The sequence below is a fragment of the Leishmania braziliensis genome, chromosome 36 (assembly GCF_000002845.2).
Source record: "Leishmania braziliensis MHOM/BR/75/M2904 complete genome, chromosome 36".
In the NCBI taxonomy this organism is placed as follows: Eukaryota; Euglenozoa; class Kinetoplastea; order Trypanosomatida; family Trypanosomatidae; genus Leishmania; species Leishmania braziliensis.
In genome coordinates, this window is record NC_009327.2 from 589,506 (window position 1) to 602,927 (window position 13,422).

Consider the following 13,422-nt stretch of genomic DNA (forward strand, 5'->3'; position numbering starts at 1 on the left):
ATCTGCAGGCCGCTGTTCGCTCGCTTATAGTCAGCCGCCTCTTGCGTTTTCAACGTTTACACTGCACCACGAACAAATCCACAACTGCACACCCCTACAGCCACCGCCCAGCTATACCGCTGTGGTATCACAGACGACCCCGCGTCGTCTGCGACGAGCCGCCCCCTGCCGCCGAAGCGGGCCCTGCGTCGCACGGGCTCTTCCCGCCCAATCCCCGCCCCTCCTTCGCGCACAGGCTGCGCGATCAGCGCTGCACGGACCCGCGTGCGCCGCATGTCCTGACCCCAGCGGGCCGCGCCCAGGGTCCTGCTCTCGTGAGTCGAGGCTTTGGCGTCTGCCGTGCGGGCAGCAGGGGGCTGATCCACGCGCAGCTCGGAGGAGGTCGAGGAGGGGGATCGGTCCGCCCCAGGCTAGGGGGCCCTGTGAGACCCCGCACTCTGCCTGCAGGCCACGCTCTCCCCCTCACCATCGCTTCAAGCCGCGGCACGCCACGGCCTGGTGTGGCGACCCACCACGCACTGGGCTCTCCGATGCCGCGGCACGCCACGGGGGGAGGGGTGTGCGCTCGCTGTGCCTTCACACTCTTCCACTTCTGCCGAGGCCACGTCTCGAGGGTGTCCTGGACGGCCTGCCCGCATGGGCCGCACCCGGCGGGACGCTGCTGGGAGTCGGTGACAGCGCGCGCCTTCTACCCGTCTCCCCCCCCCCGAGCCTGCACGCCTTTTAGCAGCAGTGAATGGGCCAGGCGGAGGAGGGGCCCTGCATAAGCGTTTGTCTGCGCATACAGAGCTCCCAGCATGTCCTTCAGAGGGGGCACAAGGGGGGAGGGGGCAGCGGTAGACACCCTACGGGGGAAGCCCACGCACAGCGCGAGGGAGATGCGCACATTCACATCACCGCGTGGACGATCGTGGCGTCCTATGGGGTGTGCTTCGGGGCCTCGAGCGGGCCGAGAGGTCTCCGTATCGAACGCCGGGCACAGCGCCAGTTCGCCGGCTCGCATAGGAAAAACGCGCGGTGGTGGAGGTTCTGGCGGCAGCAGGCATACCCACAATGCCCGCGCAGTAGTAGGCAGCACACCATCTCCAGGCCATGCAGCCATTGCCGGCATCCTAAGGACCGACAGGGGTGCCTCCCCCCCGTGCGAAAGTGGGCAACGTTGGTCTCCTATCGTCGCGTAAGTTTGACATCTTTCCCGGAAAGAAAAACAAGGTTCGGTGTCACACTTACTCTCAACCCATTACCTTTAACGCCACATGAAATGACCCCTGCGCACTTTTTGGTGCCGCGATAGCACGTGCGCTTCCCCACGCGTGTTCCCGTTTCTGACGTACAAAAAACCGAGCGAGACATGAGTGGCGACGGCACGCCAAAGCAGTACGGGAGGAAGCAAAAAGCCTCGGTGTATATGCGGAGACATGCCCAGGTGAAAATGCATGCACTGCTTTCCCATGTCCCACGCACACATTGCCTGAGCGAGGGCCCCCTCAAGCGCCTCTTTTGCACATCGTTCACTCACTCTGACGCAACGAGCCAGAGTGGCTTTTGTGTGTTGATATGTGTTCGTGTATGTGTGTGTGTGGGGGGGGAGGGGGGTGTCTGTTATCTCCTTCAAGTGATTCAGTGGCAGGCGTTATGGAGGAGCTGAAAAACAGTAGGGCAATAATATATACAGAGAAGAGGGAGAACGAAAAGCATTACGGTCGAGCACAGCGGCGAGAATAACAACCATCACAAACGACAGACCCTAACAGAGCTGAAAGGAGGGGAGCAATCAGAAAGGAAGAAGAGGGGATAGAAGGCATACACAGAGAGACCTAAAGCTGAGCACACGCAAAACATAAGGAAAGGCAGAGCTACAACAATGCCAAAAAAGGAAAAAAAAGAGAGCAAAACAGCACCAATAAAGAGAACACTCGATGATAGAAAGAGGAGCAGAAGACGTGCGGCGACGCCATCAGCCACATCCGCTGCTGTCGTTAACACGCCCACACAACGTACACCTTACCCACTGCCTCTACAACACTCCTCTTCGGGAAAAAGCTAAGAAGTACACACCGAATGGCAGAGCCAACTCTGCATACACACCTGAGTACAGTGACATGGTGATGAAACCAAAGCACCTACAAGGTCGATATTGTTTCTTCTCAGAACCTCCATTCTCTGCCCCCCCCCCGGCATGGCCTCACCTGCTGCCCACCCGCAGCCCCGCAGGCCGCCACGCGGTGCATCCCTCCCGGAGGCGGCTCAGACGCCCCACACCAGTGGGCGACGAAAGCCGGGTGAGATGCACACGCGCCGACGCCACGCCACGCCCTGGCCACCAACGACATCAACAGCAAGGCATCGCGCTGAACTCCCCCTGCGTCGACGGCGCTTGACCCTGTCACCGCCAGAAGCGGCCCGGCACGTTGTCAGCACTATGAGAGGGGGAGGGGGGCTGCTGCCCGGCGTCCCCACAGAGAGAGAGTGGTGGGGATCGTGAATCGTGGGGATACCATGCGCTGCGGTGTTCCCCTGTTATCAGGGGAAAGTAGACTCCAAGATGGAAAGAAAAATAGGAATGCGGCAAAAAGGAGGAAGGGAGGAAGTCGTACCCCCACAACGAAAAGAGGGTGGGAGCGAACGCAAGCACGGGTTCTGAAGGCAAAGGAGCGCATGACAGTGTCGCTGCAGAAGCGACGCCACTCACCTTCACCATGTTGACAACAAATCAACGGGGAGGGGTGACGCAGGCGGCGGCAAACGAAGGGAAGAATCGCTCAGCGGCATTGTTTGGCTCTGTTGCTGCGTAAATCTGGCACACCTACTCTTTACGGAGAACTCTCACTCTGCCATTGCATTTCTGTGACGCTTTTTTTTTTTGCTCCCATTTCACATGCGTTTGCACCTCTATAGGATGTAAGGAACGTGTGAGTACCGAACCGGGCCAGGCGCTATTGGCCTCTCCCGCTTCCGTCCACAAACAAGCAGTGGATACCGATTTGGAGGCATATGAGCACACGTGTTTGAGTTGCCTGTGGCTTTCAGTCCTACCCCACTCTCAACTGTTGAGATGTACGACTGCACTGCCCAGTGGAGCAGTGCAGTCGTACAGCAGCCTGTCTTACCCCTACCCAACTTCTTTTTTTGTTGTTCTTTTGCTTGAAATGAGGAGAACCAACGAGAAGGGGGGGGCAAAGGCAAGAAGAAAAGTTGCAGCGAAAAGTGGCTGAAGGAAGAGAGAGGGGTAAACTACGAGGAGGAGGAGGAGGGAGGAGGCGTCCTTTGACAAAGGAGTATGCAATCCGCTAGAAGCGCAACATCAGCAGCAATATCCAAGAAAAAGAAAGAAAAAGGACAAAAAAAGACACACACACGCACGCACAGATGGTCGTAGACGAACGTTCGTTCCTCGCAGCCTCACGGAAGAAGAAAAAGAGAGGACAACGAAGCTTCAGAACACATGGAAGGCGTGAAGCGTGGAGAAGGATGGAGGTCAATACTTGCTAGATCAAATACGAGCCTCTTGCTCATTCTCTCTCTCTCTCTCTACCACTTTTCTTCCCCTCTCCCTGATATCCTTCCTCAGCGAAAAGGGCCCTCTTTCCTAGCAAACACACACACACATGCACACAAATAAAGAGAGCGCATCTACTACTATCAGAGAGCCTGGAGCAAAGAGGAGCGGCGAGGTGGAGGAGGTGAGAGAAACGAAAGGGGAGGTGGAAGGTATGGCCCCACAGAAAAAAAAAAAAACACGAAGAAGACGGGGGACAAATAAAAAGATGACATTGACCGCCAAACAGCCACTGATACTGCAACCACGGAGGCAGCATGGCAACACACAATCACGCACGCACACACTGCACGTTTCGTGTGTGTGATGGAGAAAGTGAAGGAGGGGAGAGGATGCAGCACGTCTGCTGCCGGCTGTGGACTGCTGGGAATACATCAATGGCACAACATAGTTCACATGGGAAAGAGCAAGAGGAAGAGACCCCCCAAAAAGAGAGAAGAAAGCCATACGAGCCCTCCAACAAGAGAGAAAAGATGTAAAGGAAATAATAATAAAAATGAGACAGTTCCGTGAAAGTCAAACACATGATATAGAGGAAAGAGAACGGAGGTGGGTGGGGTGGGGGATAACAAAGATGGCAGAGAGACAAAGGTGAGAGGGTCGAGAAGACAAGTCGAAGCCAAAACACACACACACACACACACACACACAAAAGATAAACACCAAGACCGCAATTCCCTTGCCCCTGCGTGCTCTATCAAAGCACCAACCCCTTCCCTTTCTCCTGGCATCACCTTTCCTTACCCAGCTGTTCACTATCGTCACCATATCGACGCAGCACACCTTGACAGAGTGTGTGAGAGAGCCACGGAGATCAAGAAGAGAAAAAGAAGGAGGACATGTACGCGCAGATCCACGTAAATCATCATGCTGAACAGGCATACATTCCGCATGCTACAGTCGTGAAGTACGAAGTGATGGCAAAGAAAGAGGAAGGTGAAGGAGTGAGAAGGAGAGGGACGGGTAGGTGGTGGGTTGCCGCGACAAGCACGCGAATACACACACATAAGGAGAGAGACATACCTCAGCACATCGAAACGCTCCATCTTGCATATGCCAAAAAGAGAAGCCCTCACGACTACACACACACACAACCGCACGCGAAGAGAAACAGACACGTGTATCTACATAAAAATGAAAAGACAAGAGAGGCAAGAGTGCTTTCACCCACCGCCGAATCCTTCGGCATCTCACACGTCGCGCAGCAATAGCCACGTAACGAACGAGGCCCACCGAGAGACACACACCCAGCGGCACAACATACAAATGGAAGCAAAACATGGCAGGAGTGACTCTGGGCATGCGTAGATGGCCCAGCAGAAGATATGGCGAACAAGAAGGCCACTGAAGAAAATGAAAGGAGAAGGACTGGTGCAAGTCGCTCGATCAGTTGCCTGAAGCACACCATATCGGAGTCAACTTGTCACTCTTCCTCGTTTTCGTTCTTCGCGTCTTCTTCATGTTGTAAAGTCGGATTTACTCCTTCGCAGGCAAAGCAGACATGTCGTCGTCGCCGTCGCCGATGCCCAGAACGTCCTGAATCTTCTCCATCCAGAGGTCGCGCTCAATCTCGCTCTTCGTCTGGAACGACAGGCGCTTTCCCGTCTTGAAGGCGACGGCGAAGACGAAAGAAGCATTGCAGCCGGTGTACTTCGCAGGAACCGGGAACGCGTCCTCCAGCTCTGTGAAGGGCGTGGAAATGCACTGCTGCTCCATCGTCTCCTTCGAAATGGCTAGTACCATGTCCAGGGTCTTGAACTTGGGATTCATGTCGAGCACCGTCTGCCCATCTGCAAGCTCGGCGCGGATGCACAGGTAGCGCTTCTTCCACACCATATCGCTGCTCTGCTTCTTTACGGTTCCCTCGTGAATGGTGAGGCCGCCCAGCGTCGTCGTCAACGGGGTTGCGCCTTCGAGAATGGTAGTGGACACGGCAACCGAGCTGCCTGAGCTCTCCTCCATCATGCGCTGGATGTTGCGCTTCTCGGTCACTAGCAACCGCTTCGTCTCCTGAATCTGGTTTGAGATCAAGTCGCGCAGACCGCCCTGGAAAGCCGGTTGCGTCTGCACAATCTCCAGCAGGCCAGACAGGAAGAGCTTGCAGATGGGCATGTTCAGCAAGCGGCTGCTGGACGGACGGCGCGTCGGGTCACCGCTCAGCAGCGCCGTCACAATATCTCGCATCTCTGGACTAATGTTACTCGGCAGGGGGTCAAAGCGGCCCGCAAGCGTCTTGTGCATGACTTCGTGCATGTTGGCGCCGTCGAAGGGGCGCTTGAGCGTCAGCAGCTCGTACAGAAGCACACCGAGGGAGAACATGTCCGCCTTCTTGCTATACGGGCAGCGGCGCCAAATCTCCGGTGCCACGTAGTAGGGCGTGCCGCAGAACGTGCGGCCAACATCATCACTCACGGTATTGGCATACATCTTACTAAAGCCGAAGTCCCCAAGCTTCACAAGACCATTGCTGCAGAGCAGGATGTTGGCGCTCTTAATATCACGGTGAATCATGTGCTTTGAGTGAACGTGGTGCACAGCCAGCAACACCTGTAGGAACAAAAGACCCGCCTCGTGCTCGCGGAACGTTCGACCTGTCCGAGCACGACTCTTGATCTCTTGGCGGAGATCACCGGCGTTGGCGTAGTCCAGCACCAGCGCAATCATCTGCACCATCTCTGGGTTACCGGCATCGTGTTTCGCAAGATCCTCGTGGCACTTGACAATCGAAAAGAAGTTGCAATTGAGAAGACAGTCTACCTCTGCCTGCGCACGGTTTTTGTCAGCCTCGGACATGCCCTCCATGTCGACGCACTTCACAGCAAATCCTTCTCCATCAGATACACGCTTTGCACACAGAACCGTTCCAGTAGCGCCAGAGCCTAGCACGCGGCTAATCCAGTACTTCTTGTCCTGCTCGCGTGCAGTTGCCTCGTCCTTGGCAAACGTCTCGGGGAAGCTCCGGCATACACGGCCGATCATGGCGTCCCCAGCGGTGCTCCCCGACATTTCTGCTTTTCAGGGATGACCAAACGGGGAGCTGAAGAAGAAGGAAGTGAGAGAGAGGGAGAGGATCCACAGGCGTGCTGCTGATGCCCACCGCACTAAAATAGCCGTGGGGAGGTAGTGTGAACAACAACAAAAAGAAAACGTGTTATTTCTGCTTCCTGCGCGAGAATCACAGCTGGACGAAAAGAGTAGTAGACTCAGAGATGGAGGGAGGTTACAGAGATAGCTGCAGGGAATGAGTAGTCCTCGTACACAGGCAAGGATTATTTTTTTTCCTTGTAGAAAACACGACGCACCAGTGCGATAGCCACGAGAGGGTGAACTGAGGTGGAGGGAGAAGGAGGGAAAGAGAAAGCGTCGATACAGCGAACGAACAAGAAAATGATCTAATTATGCTCTTGACAAGCTGCTCACCCTCTTCGTGTGTGTGTGTGCTATGGTGTAATTTTTGTTTTCAGTGCTATGGCTGGTGGCGAAAGATGTCCAGAAAGGGGAAGGTCAGAGCCAATGGAAGCGAAAGAGCGTGTGCGTGAAATGAAGAGGTAGAGGAGACAGAAGAAGACGAGTGAGCGGGAGACAACACCGTATCATGTCCAAAGCGCAATCACCTCGCTTTGATGTTGGTTTCAAAGATTGGTGGCGCACAGAGTAGTCCTTACTGTGATGAGCAGAGGCACAGAAAGAGGGAAAGAGGGAAAGAGCGCACGCGCCTAAGATGGATACGAGGAAACGATTTCAGACATATCACCGCCGGTTGTGCAACACTGCCAGTGGGGTTGAGAATTCCGTTGTGCGTGGCTATTAGCCGAACCTGTAGCACCACTCCCTCATAGAGGTGCTCCCTCCGCTCTCTCGAAAGAAGTGTGTCAATGCACATCTGAGCAGCCCAATAACGTCACCCAGCATGCAGCAATGAAGCCTTTCGGATGTAAGAATACCCCCACGACAGGGAGAAAAAAAAAGAAAAAGCATGCACATTTTTTGCAGCAGTCCCTGTGTATACGCAGTTGGCAGCATCCCATCATTCCGCTCGACTGCATTCCACGGCACAGTCCGCACACACCCATCAAGCGCACAAAGGACAGAATCGATGCTGCAAGAACGTGCGTAGGCAAGAAAGAAGTACTCGTGCGTTGACAAGCGCACCACTGTGGGCACACACCCATACACGTACTTCCTTGGAAAAGGTTTCCAAGAGAAGGAGTAACAGACATGTAATGAGAAGTCACAAGATAGAATTGGGGGAAAAATTCATAGCGCCGGACGAACAACCCCAATGCGGGGCCCCCACCCTTCAAACGTCCCATCGCAGATCCGCAGCACCACACCCCAGCGCACACACGCACACACAGAGAGAGAGCACATCATATTGTACACACCGTCATTTTAAACGGAAAAGGGGCTCCAAGAACGATCTCGCAGAAACACAAAAGATGTGAAATAAAGCAGAACGAATAGAAATGAGGGAGACAGAGAGAGAGAGAAACGATGTCACCGATCACATCACTGATTTGAAGGGGAAAACCAAAAGGCAAAACAAAAGTTCAGCGAGAGGAGTGTACATCTATAGATGAAAAAAATACACACACACATACAAGCACAGGCACCGAACCCGAGAGATCAGAAGTGCAAGGAAGAGATCGGTGGAACTAAAAAATCAACACGGTCCGACCTCAGTCACCAAGATGCGATGTTTACATAATGCGCTACTACCATAAGTGGCTGTGAGTGCCCAGCAGCTACACGCCACCCGCAAATCCCTCCTCACCGCACCACCCCCTTCCTATTCCTTCGCACTTCCGCTCTTAGCAGTATATTCTTTACAAGTGCCAATTACAAAAGGTACCCGGTAAACGAAGAAGGACAAGGAAGTAATGTAGAAAACGAGAGGAGACGAGCCGACGCCTGAGATGCGCAGAAGGCAGTCGTTACGTTGGTCACTGTTGGACAAGTGGAGATGAAAGGCTGAAAATAAGAACGAGGTTGTATGGCACAAACAGGAGTGCCAAAGCAGGAAGCAAAAAAAAAAATGAAGAAAGGGAAAGCGAATAAGGCAGCTCCCACTTTCTGGGTGCCGATGCAACGGTTGTGAAGCGTAGCTCAAATTCGAAAAAAAAAATGGAAAAGGAAGTTCCGCGCCTCAAACAACACACGGAGGTTGGCGTAAGTGGACGTACTCATGAGCGTTTGCTCCGCTTCACGACTGCCCTTTTCTCAGAAGGTGCCCGGTTCCCGGTCTACACCCCGTCACTCAGTCATCCTCATCCCCGATGCCAAGGAAGCTTTGAATAGCCCGCATCCACTCATCGCGGTCTTTGTCGTCCTCCGCGTCAAACAAAATACGTCGACCGTTTTTGAAGGCTACAGCGAAGGCGTGTGCGGCATCCGAGCCGGTGTATTTGCTGATGACTTGAAAAACATCCTCCAAGTCAGAAAAGGGGGTCGAAATGCACTGCTGCTCCAGCGTGTCACGTGACAACGCCTGAACGAGCTCGAGTGTGACTAGGCAGGATGCCACGTCGCCCGTCAGCGTGCGCCCCTTCTCTACCTCGCCGTAGATGCACACATAGCGACGCTTCCAGCTAAGGTCACTGCTCTGCTTCATCACGGTGCCTCCGTGCAAGATAAACCCAGTGCGATCGGGTGAGTCGCTCAAGGACACCTTTACAGTCGTCAGGAGCACATCCTCCATCGACATCGGTTGGCGACGGCGGTCCACCTGCAGCTCCTCTTTTGTCTGCATCAACTGTCGCGTAACCGTCATTTCCTGCTCGGCGGAAAAGCCGCCAAGCTCCCCGCCCTGAACGATTTCCCGCACAACGGAGATGTACAGCTTGCATGTCGGTGTGTTCAGCAGCGTCTTACTAGACGGACGCCTTTTGGGCTCGCTCTGCAGTAGTGTCGCTACGATGGTCTGCATCTCTGGGCTAATGCTGTCCGGCAGGGGGTCAAAGCGGCCCGCAAGCGTCTTGTGCATGATTTCCTCGATATCCACGCCGTCGAAGGGGCGCTTGAGCGTCAGCAGCTCGTACAGAAGCACACCGAGGGAGAACATGTCCGCCTTCTTGCTATACGGGCAGCGGCGCCAAATCTCCGGTGCCACGTAGTAGGGCGTGCCGCAGAACGTGCGGCCAACATCATCACTCACGGTATTGGCATACATCTTACTAAAGCCGAAGTCCCCAAGCTTCACAAGACCATTGCTGCAGAGCAGGATGTTGGCGCTCTTAATATCACGGTGAATCATGTGCTTTGAGTGAACGTGGTGCACAGCCAGCAATATTTGGATAAAGAGCAGGCCGGCCTCATGTTCCACGAAGGGGCGGTTCGCCTTGCTTCGGTTGCGGATCTCTTGGCGGAGATCACCGGCGTTGGCGTAGTCCAGCACCATGGCCATCATGGCGACGTTCTCTGGATTCCTCTCGTCACTGTAGACAAAGTCTTCATGGCACTTGACAATCGAAAAGTAGTCACAACTGAGAAGACAGCACACCTCACCCGACGCGCGCATGATCTCCTGCGGCGTGTAGCCCTCTAAGTCCATCACCTTAACCGCGAAAGGGTGGTCATCGCGAACGCGACGGGCGTAGAGCACAGTGCCGGAAGTGCCAGACCCCAGCACAACGTCCAAGTAGTATCGGAATGGACGTGAGCAACGACTTTCAGCAGGACTTTTTTCCTCCTCGGTGTCCACGCCGAAGGTGGCAGGGAACGCGCTGCACACCTTTTTGATTAGTGCATCACTGGGTGCCGACATCCTGGGCAGTACCACACTCCGACCTCACCTCTTTTCCCTCTCGGTCAAACCTGTACTTTTACATGCGGTGTGCGTGTACGCCTTCTGGACAGGATGTGGCACAAGACTGAGTCCGCTCCACGCTGCGATGATTTCTGACACCGCTGTGTGCTGGTGCGGTTCGTTGCGTCCTTTTTCTTTGTTACGTGCCTTTTTCGGAATGCCACAGCGAAGTGCAGCCGAACGGCTTCGTTAGGAGAGCGACAGAAGACATAACGGAGGGTGGCAAAGCAGAGAAGCAAGTTATGATGTCAGCAGGTTGCTCACGCAGTCGTAACGATGACAGAAGAAGAAACAGAGACGTGCTACCTTGTACGACGCAGGCCTGCGGAGGTCGGGGGGAGTTGACGTCAGCCTAGGTGAGTTTCCTTCGATCCTACCCTTTTTGCTGGGGTGTTGAGGACGAAGAAGAAGGTTATGCAGGTGGTTCAGCGATACACAGACGCTTACTGCTGTGGATTCGTTTGATGTTCTTGTGAAGGATGACACGACGGCCTGAATAAGGGGGTAGAAAAAAAAAAGGTAGCAAATAAGATACGACTATAGCCGTAGCGCAACCACAAAAGCTCAGCCCGTAAGAAGCAGATCACTCTATACGAGGTAAGTCCGAGCGTATATTCTTCTTCTTGGTCTCATGCGTGGGTAACTGGGTCTGACGATATACACACAGAGAGGGAAGTGTGGGTGAGGGAAAGTAGAGAGCCGCTTAAGAATAAGGCCCTGATGCAAGCAGAAAGAGAGAGAGAGAGACATGCCCTCTGTGGATCGACGTGGAGAGAGACGCATTGGAGCGTTTGAAGTGTGAATATGCCAAATAAGAGTAGGGATGTGCACATCATTCAAAAATGAGAAGGAAGACACGACGGGGAAAGGGCAAAAAGCGTATACGAAAAGACTCACCACAGATTCCGACAAGAGAAAAAAACTCAAGGGAAGGACGGAGGAGCGGGAGGGGGGGGGGGGGTAGAGAAACAAAACAAAAGATAACAGACCAAGAAAACGACGGAAAAATGAGCGAGCCGGCATAACGAAACAAACAGGAGAAAACAACGAAAGACTCAGCGTATGGGTGAGGAGAAAAAAAGGGAAAGAGAGCCAGACACCTTCCTGGGCGCCCCAGCAGACGCTCATTTATTTCGTGATGTTTGTCTACTGTGTCCCTGGCCTCACTTGCTGGGGGACGCGTGAGGTAAACAGACGTGTTGCGGCTTCTCTTTAATACCCAATTCATTCGCGACTGCGCCTCAGGAGCTCATCAAAATAGAGACGATAAAGTGAAGAAAAGAGAGTACATGGGCATAACACCCATCAAAGAAAATGTAACGATAAAGGAGACGGGCGCAAGGCACGTCCAAGTGGCACACACACACACACACACACCTCCCACCCCTGCGTCGCAGGTCGCTACGTGGTGTGTCCCTCTCGGGGTGACACGCAGGCTTTCCACACCAGTGGGGAGTGAGTGGACGGGTAGGATACGTTCGAGCCACACTGGTACTTTGCCTATCATATGAATGGCACAGGTATGCTCACTCTCGCCAGTGGCTCCGACGCCACGCCCTCCAGGCCCTGGCCACCGACATGAATAGTGATGCATCGCTCTGACCTCGCTACGTCGTAGGGACTTGACCCAGGGATACCACGCACTGAGGTGGTTCAGCATTGGCAGGGATGGGGGGGGGGGGGGGTGTCTGGCTTCCTCACTTAGAGTGGGGGTAGTGAGCCATGACACTATGCTAAGATATCCCCCGTCATCAGACATCATCAGCGAAACCAAGGAAACAAAAGGGGCGCCTGGTAAACGACTTCCTTTCCATTGCAAGCTCGACCTTCGCTATGGCCCGCAAGGACTCGCGAATAATTCACTCCGACCCAGTCCAGTGACAGTCCTCACCAACGTAAGTCGCATCGTCAGTTGCCCTTCGCAACAGCTCGGCATCAGCTGCCCCTTGAGGAAACCCTCTATTAGGGAGTGATGAGCAGGGTGGCGCCGCGAATATGTAGCAGCACATTCCGCACCGTGTCCAGGAGCCGCGCGTGCATGCCTTCAAGAACTGCAACCACGCTGATGTTGGTACATGCTGTGGGCTTGGCTAAAGTACTGGCAGCAGCCCATACCCACGTAATCGACTGAGCCACCGCCACGCTCCACCTTCCCCTCCCTCCCCGTTGGAACGGTGCACCGTCTCTAGTATACATCACCCCTCTGGAAGATGCACCTGCTTCCCCTCCTCGCAGGCAGCGGCACAGCGCCATACTACGCAGCAGCATCTGGCGGCAAACGCCACGTGCACGTTCTCAAAGCCGGCCTGCTTTCCCTTCGCGGCGGGTGGGGGTCAGACCGGGGACAACACTCTCTGGGACAGCAGAGCTCCAGCGCAGTGCAACCGTGCACCCGGGTCCACCTTTCACATCTTCCACTGCAGTACGCGTTCACGCCCCGTGTGTGCCACGCGAAAGGGGTAAACCGAGAACGATTCCGTCCACTGAGCGCGACCTCAAGCCTCGCTCCTTTCCATGGCTCGAGTGCGAGCTACATTTTAAACGAGGGGTGCTGTCGGCGGTGCGTGAAGTTCGCAGACCGGCAAAGGCCTCTCGCAGGACGAAGCGGTGCGCGCAGCTGAAGAGCGTTTTTTTGGGGCGTCCTCATGCTGCGCTTCTGCCTGCAGGCCATTCCCTCTGCCGCCTAGCCTTGACAGCAACGAGTGCTGCGGCCGTTCCTCTTCAGGTGGCAGCGCCAATGGGGCCTTCCCTTCCGTCTCGCGAATAGGACTCAGCAACGCTGTTTCACAACTTGTGAGACCCTGAGGCTCCCGAACGCTTGCTCTTAGCTCCTCTTCCTAGGGAAGACATCAGCAACGATGACCTGCATGGTCACGTCCCTTATCGTAAGATGATGGCCAATAGCCCAGGTACTGCCGCAGCGTTGGGTAGGACGTAGGACTGGTTATGCCCCTCGGTTGATTGGCTGGCATTCCACTCTCTGTCACAATCCTTGCTAAGCCTTTTTTTTTTGCCGAGACTAGCCCGCACTTCGGGTACAACTGCTTGACCGTTTCGC

At 54.6% G+C, this 13,422-nt stretch overlaps 2 protein-coding genes across 2 annotated transcripts; both read right to left on the minus strand.

Annotated features, from left to right (window-relative positions):
• Positions 1 to 5,035: 5,035 nt before the first annotated feature.
• On the minus strand, positions 5,036 to 6,565 carry LBRM_35_1660 (putative nima-related protein kinase; the record flags this gene model as incomplete). The annotated part of the gene is made up of 1 exon (XM_001568737.1): positions 5,036 to 6,565. The coding sequence occupies one exon, from the start codon at positions 6,563 to 6,565 to the stop codon at positions 5,036 to 5,038; it is 1,530 nt and encodes a 509-aa protein (XP_001568787.1).
• A 2,251-nt stretch (positions 6,566 to 8,816) lies between these two features.
• On the minus strand, positions 8,817 to 10,322 carry LBRM_35_1670 (putative serine/threonine protein kinase; the record flags this gene model as incomplete). Its single annotated transcript, XM_001568738.1, has 1 exon — positions 8,817 to 10,322. One exon carries the CDS (start codon positions 10,320 to 10,322, stop codon positions 8,817 to 8,819), a length of 1,506 nt encoding a protein of 501 aa, XP_001568788.1.
• Between the last annotated feature and the right edge of the window lie 3,100 nt (positions 10,323 to 13,422).